This window comes from Sebastes fasciatus, chromosome 12 (genome assembly GCF_043250625.1).
Source record: "Sebastes fasciatus isolate fSebFas1 chromosome 12, fSebFas1.pri, whole genome shotgun sequence".
In the NCBI taxonomy this organism is placed as follows: Eukaryota; Metazoa; Chordata; class Actinopteri; order Perciformes; family Sebastidae; genus Sebastes; species Sebastes fasciatus.
In genome coordinates this window covers 4,786,689-4,805,271 of record NC_133806.1, presented here as the reverse complement: position 1 = coordinate 4,805,271, position 18,583 = coordinate 4,786,689, and the positions used below count along the sequence as shown (strand labels likewise).

The following is an 18,583-nucleotide window of genomic DNA, read 5'->3' as shown; positions in this document are numbered from 1 at the left end:
CATTTCTGTGATGCTGAAAACGTGCAGTTATACCTACAACACATCTAACAAAGTACAAAATGTCCAGGAGAGAGAATGACAGTTTGTGGATGGAAGCTTTTTTTTTGTCTAACTAGCAGTGATATGTTTGCCTCTGGATCCTTCTCTCTGGATACATCTGAATGCTTTCTGCTGTGAGGGAGTTAATATTCTGCAGGCAATTACCCCTCACACATGTGCAGGCGCTCTCTGTCATACACAATACAGTACAGACGCACACACACATACACACACAATACATGATTCCAACACAGTGCGCTAGGTTAAACTGGCTGGCACAGCAGAGGAAGCTCTATTTGCACGGCGTGGAGAAGAAGAGGGTGAGGATGGGGGGTTGGGGGAGAGGACACTAGGAATCATGGGATGCAGAGAGGCATGAGGAAAGGAGGCTCTCTAGCATGAGTCAGGCGTGTTGCGTAACAGGGAATCAAGGCCGGTCGTGTCTCCCTACTGGCATGACACAAACCCAGCCAGAGAGACGGCAGGGAGGGAGAGATGTAATGTTGGAATTAAAGCTTCAGTAGGCAACAATTTTTTGGCATCACTGTGCAAAAATTTCACAATAACCTTTCAGCATATTGTAATTCAAGTGTTCTGAGAGAAAACTAAACTTCTCCAAAACACTTAATCGATTTTTAATTGATCTCTTAAACATATGGCGGCTCAACAGCTATTCGATCGTTCAGGTTGTAACCGGGATGTAGCTCAGTTTTAAAGCTAGAGTGAATGTGAAGGTGGCATCATATGAAACTAGAAACCTAAGGAAACCATTGGCACCCACCAAATCATACTTACGAAATAATACTCCAAACTTAAATTTTGGCGAGTACCCACGAGTCTCCCCTTTACAGACATGCCCACTTTATGATAATCACATGCAGTTTGGGGCAAAAAAAAATCTTTGCCTGCAGAACAAAGTATTTAACATGTGTATGTGTTTTCAACAAATGCTTAAAACAAAGTTGTGATTTATCAAACATATATATCTCTTTGAAATGGCTGGATTACCTATTCAAGATAATATAAGGTGATGCGGAAATGGTAGTAAAAATAGTCAGGAACGTTCACGTGCCTATTGTGATTTGGGTCACGATGGTTTGTCATTTTTGCTGTATGACACAGATACACCTACACAGTCAAACTGTTATGGATGTACAATCAGACAGACCTACTCACTCACACACAGGCTGGTCACTATACATGGACCACTGGGAAAATCACACAACCCAGTAACCGATTAAAGGCATGGATGCCTGCCAAATGTAGCTCTGTATACATACTCCTATATTCCAATATAACAGAGAGAACACTGCACAGTATTACTACTACACAATAATAGAAGTATAGCCGAGCCCTAGTAGTTACAAAGGTCAGACAGGAAAAGCAGAAAAAATGCCCACATGAACATGGCAACATAACGCCCCTCTCTGATGCAGTACAGCAGCTCACTGAGCAGCCTGTACTACAGCTGAAGAAGAACATACTGTGATTGATCAGCAAACTCTTCTTTATCGAAGGTAAAAAGAAAATCTAAACTTGTGACCTCTTAAAAAAGGAATCAGGCTGAATTGATCTGGCAGATGATGACAACAGTTAAGGTTGCATGGAGGTCACCGCTAGTACAAGTGTTCACCAATATTCTTCCAGCCAGAACTAGTGCCGAATCCATGATGGTCATTATCCAGCAGCACACACGCTCAATACACAGGCATCCCCATCTGCAGGGAAACGATGTTCACCGACGAGGCAGCAGTACAGCGGAACAGCCAAACCCAGTGAGAGCACTGGAAGTTATGTCATTAGATCTCATCTGATTCATCAAAATTAAATAACGCCACTGAACATTTGAGTCCACGTCGAGATATCGTAAAGTTTATGTCAGTAATATTTGGATTCATTCAGCTTAAAGGTCCCATATTGTAAAAAATTAGATTTTCATGTCTTTATATTATAAAGCAGGTTTAAGTGCTATATAAATACTGTGAAGGTATCGAAAAGCTCAGTCCACAGAGAAATACACACAGCCCGTATTCAGAAACTGTGCCTTTGAAACAAGCTGTCAGGATTTCTGTCATTTTGTGAGGTCACAAATATACAATATATATAGTTTTAAACGTAAACATTCTAAATGTGTACCAGTTTATTTTCGGTTTCAGTGTATGGCTGCGTCCAAAATCGCATACTATGCACTACATACCCAACATGTGTACTATAGTTCAACATACTTTTCTGTAAATAAACAGTAGTATGCATGTATTCGGACGCACTGAGCTGTAATTTACGTCGTCACTTCCTGAGAGCCTCCTTGCCGGTTGGAGATGTGTAACCATGGTAACCCGTGCCAACCTCATGTGACCAAAACGACGGTTTGTGAGAATCAAAGTCTGAATTAATTTAAAATATATATTACGGCTAGCAAAGTGAAATCTTATACTTAATTGAAGCGTTATTGATGTTACAGAGCTGTCCCTCAATGTCTGTTATGAACGTCATCGTCACTACCACATTGCATTGTGGGATATTTATGCCGCTGCAGTGTCCATACTGTAATAGTTCACCGGAAATAATATGCTATTTGCGTACTATTGGTTTCATACTGAGGTTTCGGACATACTAAAAAATCTCACATACTGTTTTAGTGAACTAAATAGCATGTTAGTATGGGATTTCGGACGCAACCTAAGTGAATGACATCAGCTGACAGGAAGTAAACATGGACCCAAGCTGTTGCCTAGCAACACAATTCCATTGCAATTTTGTTGAAATGTGCTAAAACGGAGCGTTTCAGACAGAGGGGTAAATACAGGCATATTCAGGCAGACAGTATGAGGAAAATAAAGTTGTTTTTTTAACATTATAGCATGTAAACATGTTCTAATAGAAACATAAAATACAAGTATGAACCTGAGAATGAGCATGATATGGGACCTTTAACAGAACTTTTGATCTAATTCCTCTGTTTTTTTATGTACTTCAATCTGTTTCTAAATTTGGATAATGTGGATTCAGCAGCATTTCAACAGTATTTACAGATGATGTCATCAGTTTGTAATAGTCTGCTAGATTGGTTATGTTTAGCATAGCAGGACATTTCAGATTGAAACATCTACTTCAGTGAGTGAAGTATATTATAGTAGTATATAGCTAGTTATATAGTTATAGTATATATTATATCAGTAAAATTTCCAAAATCCTTTCTTCTTTCAACAACCCACCAAAGAATGGGTGTGAGCGTTGCATGCTGTAAAATGTCGCATTTATTTTTCATGTTCATCAATAATGCTCGACGTCTTTCTTCCACTACCAAGCTCCAACAAAGCTGGACAGGAATATTTCACTGTGATGTCAAACTATCTATATTTTATCTACTGTAATAAAACAAAACACAATCTGTCCTTGGGTACCTCTACGTGGAAAATCTTTCTCCTTGCATCTCCTGACAGATTTGATAAAATGCATACTTAATATGCAAGTTATTTAGGTAAACTAAACAGTATGTTTGAATTTGTTTTCCCCAAGAGACCTCTGGCCCTTGTTCACAGAGTGTCCTTGCTGGGCGGCCAATGACAGATGGTGAGGCAGGTTTGGACTCTGATTGGACGTTGGCCCTGAGGATAGGAAAACAATCACGAGGTCTTTGTCTGTGTGTCTGTATGCTGTGAAATGGGCAAAGCGACAGACATGCAGCATACACTATGAGGAGGAGGAGGAAGACAAATACAGTACATGGGCATTTTGAAAAACCTGACACACACACACCGAAGCAGAAAACTGAGAGGACGAGAGTTCGATTAACATTCTGCTGCTGTTCAGAGGCTGCACGGGCAGTTGAATCTTAAATAGCTGTAGCTCCTCTGCCAACGAGGCTGTAGAAAAGCAATTACTGGGGGATAAACTGCAAAGGTAACGGCTAAGATAAGACAGAGATAAAATGTGAAGCAGTAGCATAAACTCCCTAAGGAGGCACTGAGACGAAAATAATCAGAGAAAGGGCACAGAAGACAGTAGATGAGTTGAAAACAGTCGCTCAGTGGACAGAAACACAAGACTATGTTGGTACTGCATGGGTTCTCATATGTGTAATCCCTCCTTCCATGCATTTCTATAAGTGCTGTCAAAGTTAACGTGATAATAATGCGTTAGTCTTAGCTGGAGTGAAGCCATTGGCATCATATGAAACTAGAAAAACCTAAGGAACAGGTTAGCGACCGTGTCATACTAGCTTGTTGCAAACGAGGCTAAATAACGCTCCAAACTTACACAAAATTTTGGCGAGGAAAAACTGGCAAGGCCATTTTCAAAGGGGGTCCCTTGACCTCTGACATCCAGATATGTGAATGAAAATGGGTTCTATGGGTACCCACGAGTCTCCCCTTTACAGACATGCCCACTTTATGATAATCACATGCAGTTTGGGGCAAGTCATAGTCAAGTCAGCACACTGACACACTGACAGCTGTTGTTGCCTGTTGGGCTGCAGTTTGCCATGTTATGATTTAAGCATATCTTTATGCTAAATGCAGTACCTGTGAGGGTTTCTGGACAATATTTGTCATTGTTTTGTGTTGTTAATTGATTTCCAATAATAAATATATACATACATTTGCATAAAGCAGCATATTTGTCCACTCCCATGTTGATAAGAGGATTAAATACTTGACAAATCTCCCTTTAAGGGACAGTTTGAAGAACTAAAAAATGTGCGATTAATCGCAATTAACTCTGGACCATCATGAGATTATTCTATATAATCGATTGACAGCCCTAATTTTTAAATGCTGTTATAGAAGTATCACACTTTTTATTCTATTTAGAAGCAAGATATCTGAAAATCTTACCCAGCATGCCCTTGTTGGGCTCAGATAGACACATGTCCTTCTCTGCGCTGGGCAGCACGAAGCCGACCACAAAGATCTCCACGCCGTCCGCCATCAACGCCAGCCCCAGGACAAAGTAGAGCGTCCACTGGAACTTCCCGTGGCCACACTCCTGCAGGATGGTCTCGTACTGCTGGGCCAGCTCCTCCTGGTCTTTCCTCCTCTCGCCCTCGAGGGCCGCGAGATCCCTGAACTGCCCTGCCTGGGCCGCCGTCACCCCGTCCATGCTGCCGGTTTTGCCCGAGTCAGCCCTTGGGATGCCCTGGTACTCCCCTTCATAGATCTCATCGTCCTCGTCGTGTCCTTCAGTGGAGTCGCTGTGACCTTCGTCGTCATTGGCCCGGCTGTCGTTGCGGTAATATCCGCCGTCGTTGCTCGGCATGGCGCCGTAGTCGTCGTCGTCGTCTTCCTCCTCAAAGCGTTTATAGGAGCGCTTGGTGTACTCGTCGGTCATTTTGTCCACGCCGCGCCCCATCTTTTTGCCGACCTGTTTCTTGGCCACTTTGGCAATGTCCTTGGCGCCGCGGACAAAGTCTGAGCGGCCGTCTCTGTAACGCCCGTCGTCCTCCATCTTCGATGTGGAGGTGGTGGTTAGTTGCTGCTAGGAATGGGAGCTATCAGGAGCGGCCCAAGCACATGAGTGTGCAATGGGGATTTCTGTTAGCTGGTGAATTCAGCACCGCGGACAGCTCCCTGCTCCACTGCTCTGCTGCTGGGGGACTTTGGCCAGCGTGCGCTTGGATACCAAATCCTGTGGAAAAGCAAAGAAAAGGGTTTGTGTTAGCATGATTGATCACACTGGCAGCGTAGTGCATGTGAGAGAGAAACATCCAATCTAGTTCAGAGCCATTTATACTGAAGGACCATTGGCATTCACATCGCGTTGACATTTGCAGCACACGTTATCTGGCTCAGCACTAATGGCTGGGATAAAAAGGACAAGAGAGCTTTAAGGTGCTGACATCTGAGTGTTGGAGCTCAGTGACCTTTATTGACTGAACAGCAGTTATCTCACAGCTCCTCAGCACAGCACAAATCACAGTCATTAACATTGTGTGACTCAGCGCAGAGCCAACATATACCGGATCCACGCTGTGATTCAGACATCTGTGATCAGCAAGCAGGGCTGCAATGTGGTGCAGTATAGGTCAATGTATATAGAAGGTACTCATAGGGTCGAAGCTCCCACTGAGGACACTTTGGATTACAATCTGTGAACTCTGATTAATGTTGAAACCACACATTTATTGGCAGGACGTCAGCACATAATGCTACTTCATGGTGGTCTGGACAAATGTCAGGAGTGAGATTTGTGAAACATGTATTAGTGATTTCACGAGACGGATCAAAGCAATAAAACGTTTTTAAAAGATATAACAGGAAGATTCTTGCACTAAGTAGCTTATGAGCCACCAGTAGCTCGCTAACCGTTTCTGAGCGGCTCGCTAAAAGTTCAAAGAATATGTACGTTAATTTGATAACACAAAGTTAGAAGTAGTTCAGTGATTCTCAAAGTGGGGTTCGTAGCACTCTGTCAGGGGGTCCGCGAAATAATTAGCTATAAATTATAAAATTGTGCTGTATCATTAAAAAGGACATAATTATGGACATATATTACATTTACATTACATTATAGGACATATTATCTACAAATGTGGACCACTTGCACCAATAAAACAAGCATACTGCGTCCATTACTCTCACCCACGTTAGCTTTGAGCCAACAGAAACACTGATATGATTGTGACACATCACGTCAATCTGTCATGAATCAGTCACTTCACTCGGGGCGCAACAGACCGTTCCTGCTGCTGCTTAGCTTAGCTAGCCAACTGGCGAGCGTGGAAGAATATTTGAGTCAGTCCACATGGTCAAGTGACGCTAAACCCAAACTAGCTAAATTGAGAAGACTTGACGACAGTTATATCGAGCGACAGCCATGAAGCCAGCCGAGCTAAAGCGACATCTGATTACAAAGCAGCCAGAACATCCGTGCAAGTGGTGTTAACGTGATTCAAATTGAAATGTCTTTCAATTAGTATTTAGTATTTAGGTTGAAAAGTTATAGAATACAAATAGTTCCAATGGCATTTAAGAGTAGAAATGCTAGTAAGCATTATGCTTAATCTGTGTTACAATTATGAGGGGACAATTTTCTCCCCTTTTAGGGTTCCCTAGCCCCAAAAAGTTTGAGAACTCCTATCTTAGTAAACCTGTTTAAATTCAATCAAATTCACAGACAACCCGCCCCCTTCTGTCACAAACTGATTATTTGCTTATCAGCTGTCAATTCAACGAGTTACGCTGCTTTCAAGTTTGGTTACATCAGTGATGCCATTACATTAGGCGACGTTAGCAGACTAGAAAGCGCACACCACATTTGACAATGACTGCAGTAACAGAGAGGTTTTTTTTCAGGGCTGTGAATGACAAAAGTTTGTGTCTCATTTGCGGTGCGAGCGTGTCAGTCGATAAAAGATGTAACGTTGAGCGCCACTTCACCAAAGTCCACGGCAACTTTTAATGGGACTTTCTAGCTGGTAGCAGTCTACGAACAGAGAAGGTCAAGGAGCTTAAAAAAACGCTAGAAGACAATAGTCTGTCACTGACGAAGAAGGCCAAGAGAGCAGCAAGAGAGTCTTTGTTCAGTGGTGCACATCGTAACGAAACACAGAAAGCCCTTCGCCTATGGTGGGATTATAAAAGAGGCGATGACTGCGTTGGCTGAAACATTATTAAAGGACCATAAAAGTAAGACAGAAATGATGTTTGCTATTGGCGATGTACAACTTCTCTGAGTAGATCTCAGCCACTTTCATTTTTAAATTAGCTCTCAGAGGAAAAAAGGTTGTGAACCACTGGTATAGAAGATAATTTGGTCTCGTACTATTCTTCTCGGTCCATTATTTACAATATCTACATCACACCTTTTAATTTATCTTCCTTCCTTCCTTCTACTCGTCCATGCTCCTCTCCTCCCACTTCTATCACTACTTTCAATTTCCTGTCTCCATTATCTTAGTCCTCATTAAGTTGAGAACAGAAATATACAAAACAGATTTAAAAAAAAAAAAAGGCAACATTGTGAATCTAACAGCAGGCCATAGAGCCGCTCTTTTCCATGACACTTATGTCACCGGGATGCTGCCGAGACATGCTGCGACACAGAAAAGGCTGCAAATGGGAAAAACAAACTCAGCAGGGAAAACATCATTCCCCCGTGTTTCAGTGAGCATTTGACATGCTATAATTGTTCAAATTGTAGCTATAATAGAAATGCAGAAAACCAGATTATCTTCTAACACACACAGTTTATACACATAAATAAATCAGCTTAAATGGGCAAACCCGTTGGAGCTACAGACAGCAGCTTGTTAGCTTAGTTTAGCATAAAGACTCGGAAAATGTGGAAACACCTACCCTGGCTCTGTACCTTCATACTTAACCGTAGTGTCATTGTTTTGGGAGCCAATAACCAGTGTGTGGACATACTACACATACCTTTTTCCATCAATCTTCTCATCTAACTCGGCAAGAAAGCGAATAAACACATTTACCAAAATGCCCGCCGGTACAATAACCTTTTATTTTGATGTTAATACAATGTACTAGAATTCACGAATATGTAGGATATTACTACTGACATTCATGTAATATTACGTCACAACGGCTGCTGTATTAGCCGTATGTTTACTACGTGTTTATGAGCGGGGAAGTGAGATCGGATCACAAGTGGTCACTCAAGACGCATGTGGAGACGCATTCTAATGCCAGGTGTGAACACACGTACTTAAAGCTGTCCACTTGTGATCTGAACACTGAGGACACATGTTAATACCAGGTCTGAACAGGGCCCATGAGAAAACGAGCCTACTTCTCACTTGATTTATTACCTCAGTAAACATTGTAAACATGAGTTTATGGTCTCAATCACTAGTTTCAAGTCTTCTTCAATACAGCATGATGTTCATTTAGTAAATGATGGTCCTATTTAGAGTCAAATAGACCATAATGCATGGGATGCTTTAGGGCGTGGCTACCTTGTGATTGACAGGTCGCTACCACGGTGTTGTCCGGTCTGGGAGTTGATTTGTAACATTTTTGGTCACCTAAAAATGTCTTATTTGGCTTTTGGTTGTGCTTAGCTGGTTGCAAAAAACTAACATGGCGACGGCCAAAATGCCAAACTCAAAGCTTCAAAACAGCAGTCCATAAACCAACGGGTGACTGGTGACTGGTGTCTGGTCGGTTGACAGCGACTCAGTTTAGTGACAAATCAAATACAGATCCAGTTTTCAAAAGGCAAGTGACAGAGTGAAACCCAGATCATCCTCCGGCCTGTTACACTGAAACACATCTGTCCAGATGTGTTCACCAACAACAACAACAGAAACAACACATTGGTTTATATTTAACATCTTAAACAGACTGTGTTTTATCTGTGTAGTAGACCTGACAGCTGTTGTGTTCAATGATGCTCGTTGACATGTACACCAATATGAAGCAAGGGGAGTTCAGTGACCCTCCACTGTGTTTTGGAGTCAGTTTAACACTGAATATTGCGGCGGGGAAAACTGGCTTTCTTTTAGCTTTTGGAGGCATTTGATGATGGTCATTACAAACATTTTGAGGGGACAAATTTCCATTTTCCTACAGTATATCAGGGGGCATTTTGGTCAGTAAATACCCAGCTGAATACCCTGGTCTACTGAAGCTCTTGTCAACATATGTTTGACAAGTCCAGCATCTCTAGGATGAGAGATTGTTTACAGCTTGTCTGCCACAATAACACATCTCCAGCATGTATGTGCTCATGAGACCAAGCAGAGATGATGTGCCCCCAGACAGCGAGTCTCTGGGGATGGATTGCAGCTGTAGCCAACACTGAAGTCATTCTGGTAGCTTCCTATGGTCTCTTTAAAAGAGAGCAGCAGCAGTAGCTCAGCATGGGGGGAGAGAGAAAATGTTCAGCCTGAGGGAGCCGGCAGCACGCAACAACACGGCCACAAACAATGGCTCAACGTACCGCAGAATAGCGTCATGTCAAAAGGAAAAGCACTATCCAATCTCCTAAAGTGCTGCATTTGTTATTAAAATAAAAGAAAAAAATAGGCTTCCTTACTTGGTACCTTATTCTTCATGTCCTTACCTGTTTACGCTGAAAGCACGAAATGAAAAATGATATTGCTCTGTCTGTTATTTTTGCAATAATACCCCATTACTTTTCCTTCCTGTAAGACATCACTATTTAATGGTCGATGCATCACATAACAGTTTATCTGAGAAACCCAGAACCATTTGCAATAAGCAATACAATATACAACTGATAGACATCACATAAAACATTTAATTTCATGGATATTAAAGTGGCAATGCAGAGTCTAAAGTATTCCTACTCTCCCTCAGTCTACTGCCTGCAGTCATAACCAGGGTGACGAAGGTGTTGCAGGAGCAATGCAGGCTGACATCCAGTTCTCCAGATTTGCTCTTGTCAACCCCTCTCTTATGTCCCGCCCCAACATCCTTTTTCAGCAGGAAACACATGAAATCAGATCTTAGCTTACTTTTACTGTAAAGTATATGGCTCATAGTGTAGATACAGTATATATCTATTAGGGCTGTCAAAGTTATAATAACTCGTTAACACAAAATCGCAGTTTGGGGCAAGTCATAGTCAAGTCAGCACACTGACAGCTGTTGTTGCCTGTTGGGCTGCAGTTTGCCATGTTATGATTTAAGCATATTTTTTTATGCTAAATGCAGTACCTGTGAGGGTTTCTGGACGATATTTGTCATTGTTTTGTGTTGTTAATTGATTTCCAATAATAAATATATACATACATTTTCATAAAACAAGCATATTTGCCCACTCCCATGTTGATAAGAGTGTTAAATACTTGACAAATCTCCCTTTAAGGTACATTTTGAACAGATAAAAAATGTGATTAACTATGGACAATCATGCAATTAATCAAGATTAAATATTTTAATCAATTGACAGTCCTAGTAATAGTAGCTCATGTTTGACTGATTATGGTGGAGTGTAAACTTCCCTGGATCTGATACAGAGCAGGACCAAGCTGCTAACGATAGCCTACACTCCACACAGTGAGCATATGTTCCAGTCCTAAACATAATGTAACCTGTAATCCTACATGATAATGTAGACAGTTAATTAAAGTTCACCTTGGTTTGGGAAGTAACGTGGTTACTGCTTTAGGTTGTGCTTGTAGCAGACGTGTTAACGACTGCAGCTTTGTTAGACACACTGTTTAATCAATGTCTTACTCTTTTGTTAATAAAAGGGTTCATTAATGCCCTTTCATGTTGTCATGTTGTGAGGATAAAAGACACTAACACCTTGTTTACCTCCAAAATATAATGCATTAGACAAGAGCACTTTATCATATTGTATGTTCATGTTCAATTTTGGCATTCACAAACAATAACAACTCTGTATTTATTGTTATCTCGATGTCTAGGAAGTGATCAGACTGCACTGACAGTGTAATGATCAATAAATCAATGAGCCATGTAATTAATATCAGGCATGATGGAGGGGCAGTGAATCAAACTGCAGACTAACCTTGTTGACACTATTATTATTATTGTTGTTCCTGTTCATTAAAATGTATTTAACCTATTTGTATGATAATATTTGTGCAGGGTAATTTTTATTAAAGCAAGAAAATGACAGCAGATGCAACCAGAAATGAGGAGGGAGGGTAGCAGGCAGTGGGAGGGCAGGGGGGAGGGAATCTTTGAAAGCTTCCTGTGTAGCCTCGGGGGAGTTGAACAGACTACTGCCAAGCCAACATCACACGACCAAAAGGCCTGCTGGGACGGCTGAGTTTCTAAGAACACGCTCACCGAAAGCAAGCTGAAACTAAAACCTAAGAAGGAGGGGGAACGTTCTGCTAGCGGTTCTCTTACTGTACATCTCCCTTCACTCTGCTTGTGGACAGAATAAATAATAAATACAGAGAATGCATTTGGGTGAATTTCTGACGAGTCAGAAAAAAGCGCGATACGATGCGTCATGTGGGCGAAAAATATGGAGGCCAGGTTGGTTGAGCTGTGGCAACACGCACCTCTTTAATGTTTCCGCCTCCAGACGTTGCCTTTTTAGCATTATTGTGAACCGTACTGGTGTAACGGTACGAAATAGTATAAAAGAAAAAAATACATAGTTCTGGTGCTTTTTTTGACAACAGCCACAAGATGCCGCCATTATGGATTGAAAACGCCGATGAGTCTGTGGCCATGGATGTTTAAAGAGACGTCTGTAAATCAGAGGATTATTTTTTTTTAGGTAAATCAACTTCCCAGTACGAATACTTAAATAGCCTCATTTAAATCATTAGGTCCTAGAAGTTGTAAAATTCTCTAATAGCTGAATCCAGAATTATTTTCCTCGTCATAATAAACGTGCATCAGACCCACAGGACCGCACCGCCCTGCACGTTCATATGACATATCCGGTTCTGCCAGCTTCCTGCTTGAATTTAATGGAGTTGTAGGCTATTTACTAACACACAGGGCAAAAGGACAGGGCACAACCTCTTATACATCCATGGTCTGTGGTCTATTGGACATTTTGGAGGTCCTTGATGTGAAAAGGTTTGAGATTGATCTCAAAATCTGTGTGCTGGATTTTTCTAACTTCCATTTATGTCCATCGCTCACTTTATACTCCTCTGGGAAGCGGCCGGGCAAAAAAGTTTAATAAATAGTTATAATAGTATGCATGTAATATTTTTATTGTTCAGCACAGGACATTTCGGTAGAAACATTAAATATGAAAATAGAATAGAAATAATTTTGTTTAACTTTTGAAGGGCTCTTTGCAGGCGGACGTTTTATTGGCATCCGGTAGTCGCTTTCAGTCCAAAATGGCGGAAGCGTAGCTCTGCTGCTGGGCGCTGACGTTCCAATGGAACGAACAATTAGCTTTCACTTCTTATCGATATATGTTCTTTGACTATACAGACACCCGCTAGCAAATAAACCTCTACCTGCTTCGGAGTTTTCAAGCAAATCTTTATTGACAATCGGCAATAGCCAGAACGGTCCGCAGGGACCGACGGGCCGTTTCAGTTTCTATTTTACAAGTACAGTGTGAGCACTCAGGTCGTGGCTTGACGATCTTAATTGTTGGAATAAAAAAACAACATTTCTAAAATGGTACAGTGTATGCCCAGCTTAAGACTCAAGGATCTGAGAAACAGCCTACATGCTCTGAGCTACATGCTCACAATAACAATGCTAACATGCTGATGCTAAGCAGGTACAATGTTTACCATGTTAGGCATCTTAGATTAGCGTGCTAGCATGCTCCCAATTGCTATTTAGCACTAAAAGTACAGCAGAAGCTGATGGGAATTTATTAGTTTTGCAGATATTTGGCCATAAACCAAAAAACATTGGACAAAAAATAAATGTTTGACCTGATGATGGTGCTATATAAACTAGTTTAGGGATCACCACAGTGAGTTGGCTTCATTCTGAGAGGAACATGAATGTCTGTAACAAATTTCAGGCAATCAATCCGATAGTTGTTGGAGATATTTCACCCAAAACCACAAAAGGTCAGCCTCATGGTGGCGTTGAGATATTTCAGTCTGGAACAAATGGTATCTAAAGGTTCTGCCCTTAGAATGTTAAATTAATCAGTACACCATACATCACCAACACACCACTATGTTGGATTTATGTTGTTTATATATGACTTCAGGCAGGCAGGAGACTTTACAAGTTGCTGAACTGCACCAGTGATAAATATCTGGAGGCCGAACAGACTTCAGGCTGAACTACAGGAACGAGCAGCCGGGGCTAAATCGATTACTCATGTACATCGAGCCTCAGCGGCACTGCCTTTGGGTCAGGTCTTGCTCAATTTCTCCCTTAACAGCTCTGTTCAAACCGGCTGCTATAAAAGATATTTGTTGCTGAATTATTTCTTTGGATTTCCAGCCTCACAACAAACGTCCCTCAGGTCACAGGATCTGGAAGGATTTGGAGAGAAATGTTTGCCGCTGAGCTCAAATTATATGGTCCAGAGTTAAGATCTAGTATTTTTTCTCTAATATCTGACATCGTTTAATACTCCATATCTCCATATCTCCATATCTACTGTTGATTTTGTGGTCATCTTAAGAAAAACAAACTGCAGCTCTTTTGTTTCAACAGTTTCTCACTCTGACAGACAGCATCACATCATCAGCAAATGTTGTGAAAGACATTTGGTGCTTTGTCACCAGCCTGGATCTCATCCTATCATTTGCTCATTTTAGTTTTCACTTGTTCACATGTTTGTGACAACAGAGTGACCGATTCATGATGTCCCCAGCCAGGAGATTCAACCATGTGCTTCCAGTACGTATGGAGACCGTTGGATAAAGGCTACATAGTCCATATTAAGCACTTGTTTTGTATTAGCTACTCAGCTTTGACTCACATGCTGAGCTGCTGTTGAGTCAGTCTGTTGATTGGTCAGTTAGTTGAGGCATGTTGCAACACAGATACACAGAATTAAACCTTTGCCATGAATTTGAGCATATTCTTTTCAAGGATTCATTTAGGGTTGCAACTAGGGCTGTCAAAGTTAACGATAATAACGCGTTAACGAAAATTAATTTTAACGCCACTAATTTCTTTAACGCATTAACCCAATCGATCTTTCGGAGGTCATAGCGGGCTCAGTTTTAAAGCTAGAGTGAAGATACTGGCATCATATGAAACTAGAAAACTAAGGAACCCATTTGTACAGCCCTAGCTGCAACAAATTATTATTTTCATTCTGCCAATTCTTTTTTTAATTAATCAATTAATTTTGTCTATAACATGTCAGAAAATATGGAAAATGCCCGTTATAATTTCCTACAGACCAACATGACATATTGAAATGTCTTGATACCGACGCACAAGGCATCATTTACCGTCTGTATGAGACGCACCGGACTTTCAACTAACTCCAGTGTAAACCCATCCACGTAATTATTTGGCGCTCAGAGCGAGGGGCTCAGTATTAAGAGCGAGAAGGTCTGCTAAGGGCGGGGGGGAGTTATGGTGGATGGTACAAAAACACAACACTTTTACTCAAGGGGCTGACGTTGGTGTCCCGTGTGAAACCAAAAGTTGAATGATTTTTACTGACGTGACACTATGCCACATAGTCACATGACGTTACGTCCGTAGCTTACGTTATGTTACTAGCGTACTTATGTTAAGCCCAACCATGATGTTTTTCCTAACTCTTACTAAGTAGTTTTGTTGCCTAAACTTAACCGCCACCGTTTCACAATGTTTACCATGTGTTACAACGTTCACAATTGTGACCGTTTCACAACGTTAACCACACGTGAACCATCAGCCGCAAGATTCTACGCAAAAGGCTGCCCAAGCGCAAAATATGACGCGTAGGGACGAGATCACGGTGCTCGTTTTGTCTGACCAACAGTCCAAAATCCAAAGATGTTCATCATGTGTGACAACGAAAAGCATTAACATCCTCACATCTGTGTGAAAGTGAATAGTAAACCCTCCTCCGAAACACAGTGAATATGTTTTTCTCTCCATTAGAGTCTAACTTCCTCTACGTCCTGGAAGCAATTTTGAAAGTGATTGCTCCATTAGGAATATATTAAAGGCCGTGTAAGCCATGATGGTTGTGCTTGCTCACTCCTCTCAGCTCCACCCTGCAGCAGAAAATTGGATTTCACAGCTCAAAAACAAACTGTCAAGAGAGCAGCAAGTGATAAACTCAAACTCCAGGCTTCAAATCCACCGTCCTTTCAGAAATTTATGGACGACATTACCAGCAGACACTATGTCAGTATGTTCTGTTGCCTACAGACAGACTGTGGTTCAGTAAACCTACAGTGCAGACAGCATGAATTAAATATAAGGTCTGTGCTGGAAACAGGGAAGTGACCTTGTTTGCAGCTTTCATAAATACATTGAAAAGGATGAAGAACGACAGCGGTGTGTTTTAATGTGTTTGAATGCTCCACAGAGAGCCGGCTACACACTGAAAATACTATTCAGTGAATGAATTAAACCACTTTGAACGACAGCAGCCGGTGAAAACAATCAATCAGTTCAATTTGTATCGACATCAGTTTTGACATTTACCCAGCCTGCACTGCTCCCATAAAAGACACATAATGTTAAGGGCACAGAGGACGGTTATACAGCCATGTAAATATGTTGAACATGGAGAACAGCTGGAGGGCACGATTGCTCTGTGTGTGTTATAGCTGATAACATTATCACATTATTATAAGATGCATATGCATTGTTAGGATTAATGGTCTGTCGGGCTGCAACAATATTCATCATGGTGCTTAAAAAAACAGGTTGCAATATTTACCAAATAGGATCGATAAGGACTCCCTAAAGGTACTCGTTTCCATATGTGAAATGTTAGAAAAGTGTCATCCGTTGACGGAGTGATCTGCCTGCAAAAACTGCTTCATTTCCTGTTATCAGGCAAATTCTATTATTTACATTGTGCACTGAAACATTCAGAAAAATAAGTGTTATTTAAAAGATAAAAATGGTGGAACTAGAAAGTACATGTTTTACATACTAAGGAGGAATAAATAAGGAATTTTGGTAACGCTTTATTTTACAGGTCCTTAATTTACGAATTACTTCCTTATACTTTCCAAGGAAGTTTCCCTAAAAAGAAGAATACTTTTGTTGTGATTATTGGTAAAATACAGACATTATTCAATTGGTACACATACAGGTTAGCTGAGCCTGCAAACACATATGAATAATCAAGTGTCCAATAATAAATGAACACTTAAAGCAAGGTCGGTAATCTTGATAAACTAGCAAGAGTATGATAGATTTTAATAAATATACAACCGATAAACCCAGCGCAGTGTTGCCAACTCTTTTCCAATGAAAGTAGCAGCACTAGCTGCAAAGGTCGCTAAATCTAGCCCCAAATTATCATTATGAACATAAACATATCATAATGAACGTGAACGGCGAAAATGGATATTGTTCACAGCTGTCAAACCCGTCTACCTACCTGAATGATTCAACGGGTTTATTACGTTCCTGTGATAGCCACAGATACCGGATGTTTTTCTTTTTTTGTCAGAGCATTTGATTTATTATTTGCTGTCGGGATAAAATGAGAATTTCAACAAATATAACAAAAAAATGTTTTTGAAAAACCTACTAGCTTTAATGAATATTACTTTAGTGTGAAGAAAGCTTTTATCTAATTAAGCCTATTTTCCCTAATATAATTAGTTCTATCCAGGAATCTGTCTAGGACGTTTTCCAGAAATTAAAGCATTACAGTTTGTATACAGTGTGTATTATACCAAACTATAGGCGACTGTATGCAATCCTTCTCTGTAACGGTAGTACCTGTAGTACCACAGTCTCCTCACAGTCGCTGCTGCTACCGGGGCTCATTCTGTACATTTAATCTTGAGCATCAGAGGTTAGAGCTCAGTCAAATGAAGGTTGCATACATTGAGAATAAGCCTGGGGACACGATATATATATATATATATATATATATATATATATATATATATATATATATATATATATTACTACATCATACATCACATGGTCTGTGAATTAAATACTTGACAAATGAAAAGTATTTTCTCATTTAATTAAGAACTACTGAGCAAAATGATCAGATTTTCTGAGAAAATTGAGTTAGTATGTGCTTGTAATTATCACGATATCTCGATAGGATTAGTGTTTGGAAAGGTCATTTCAACTATAAAGAACATATACATATAACATACAGTGTCACCTCTGCCACCTGCTCTATGAGTCTGACAATAAATCTGTATTTCCCGTCTCTAACTTTAGACACTGTACAGCTACTGTACATCCATCTCTGCACAGTGACTCAATCAATTTTCTATTCCTCTCCGAGGACTCAGCCGATTGGTTGATCCTCCTTCGTCACCATAGTCACGACCTTTGTACAAGGAGACTCTTGAGGTCCTTCTGAATGCAGTGAGGCAGCCCATCACCATCCGATTAGCCTTTCACGAGCCGGAGGTACTGAGATGAGAGTGGTGTTGGTGGTCTCTCTGCCTATGAATAACAAATACCTCCCTAGTGTGCATATGTAGGGTCACCGTGCAGCTGTGGCTGCTTTATTACTGCAGTGAAAGTATATTGTAATCACAATATACACGTTTTATATTGTTGATGTCTTTGTATGCAACCGGCCTCCGATGAGGGATAAATGCTTTCTGGAGAGTTAAGAGTTATTGTGAAACAAAGCACTTTTCCAAACTGTTCTGGCATCTGTAATGAAGTGTAAATTGATAATAAATGTGTGTGTGGGGGGGGAGCAGAAACCCTGGCTGATGAAAGACTTAATTATGTAATCCCATTTTCTTTTTAGTGAGCAGAGAAGACGCCAGAGGGACGGGAAGCCTCCCACAACCACATAACCACACGCACTAACACATATGCAACACACAATGCGGCGGGCTAAAAGCACGCTAACAAAAGATGGCAGGCAAAAACATGGGAGCTAAATGATTCATGACATGTTGGAGCCACGCTGCTCCGACTAATCACACAGTTTTACAGATCGTCTGGGGATGGAAACACTGAGTCTGTCTGGCTCAGGCCGTCTGGGACATGAAGGCCTGGATGCTAAAGGGAAC

General features: G+C 40.9%; 1 protein-coding gene across 3 annotated transcripts in view; it reads right to left on the bottom strand.

The window, feature by feature from the left end:
- The window catches only part of sv2a (synaptic vesicle glycoprotein 2A), a 69,899-nt gene that overhangs the window by 30,201 nt on the left and 21,115 nt on the right, over positions 1-18,583 (bottom strand). For all 3 annotated transcript variants that reach the window (XM_074652714.1, XM_074652713.1, XM_074652715.1), the window contains exon 2: positions 4,878-5,667. In XM_074652714.1, coding sequence (XP_074508815.1) covers positions 4,878-5,487 — 610 coding nt within the window. In that variant the 5' untranslated portion in view covers positions 5,488-5,667. The remainder of the gene's footprint in view (positions 1-4,877; positions 5,668-18,583) is intronic.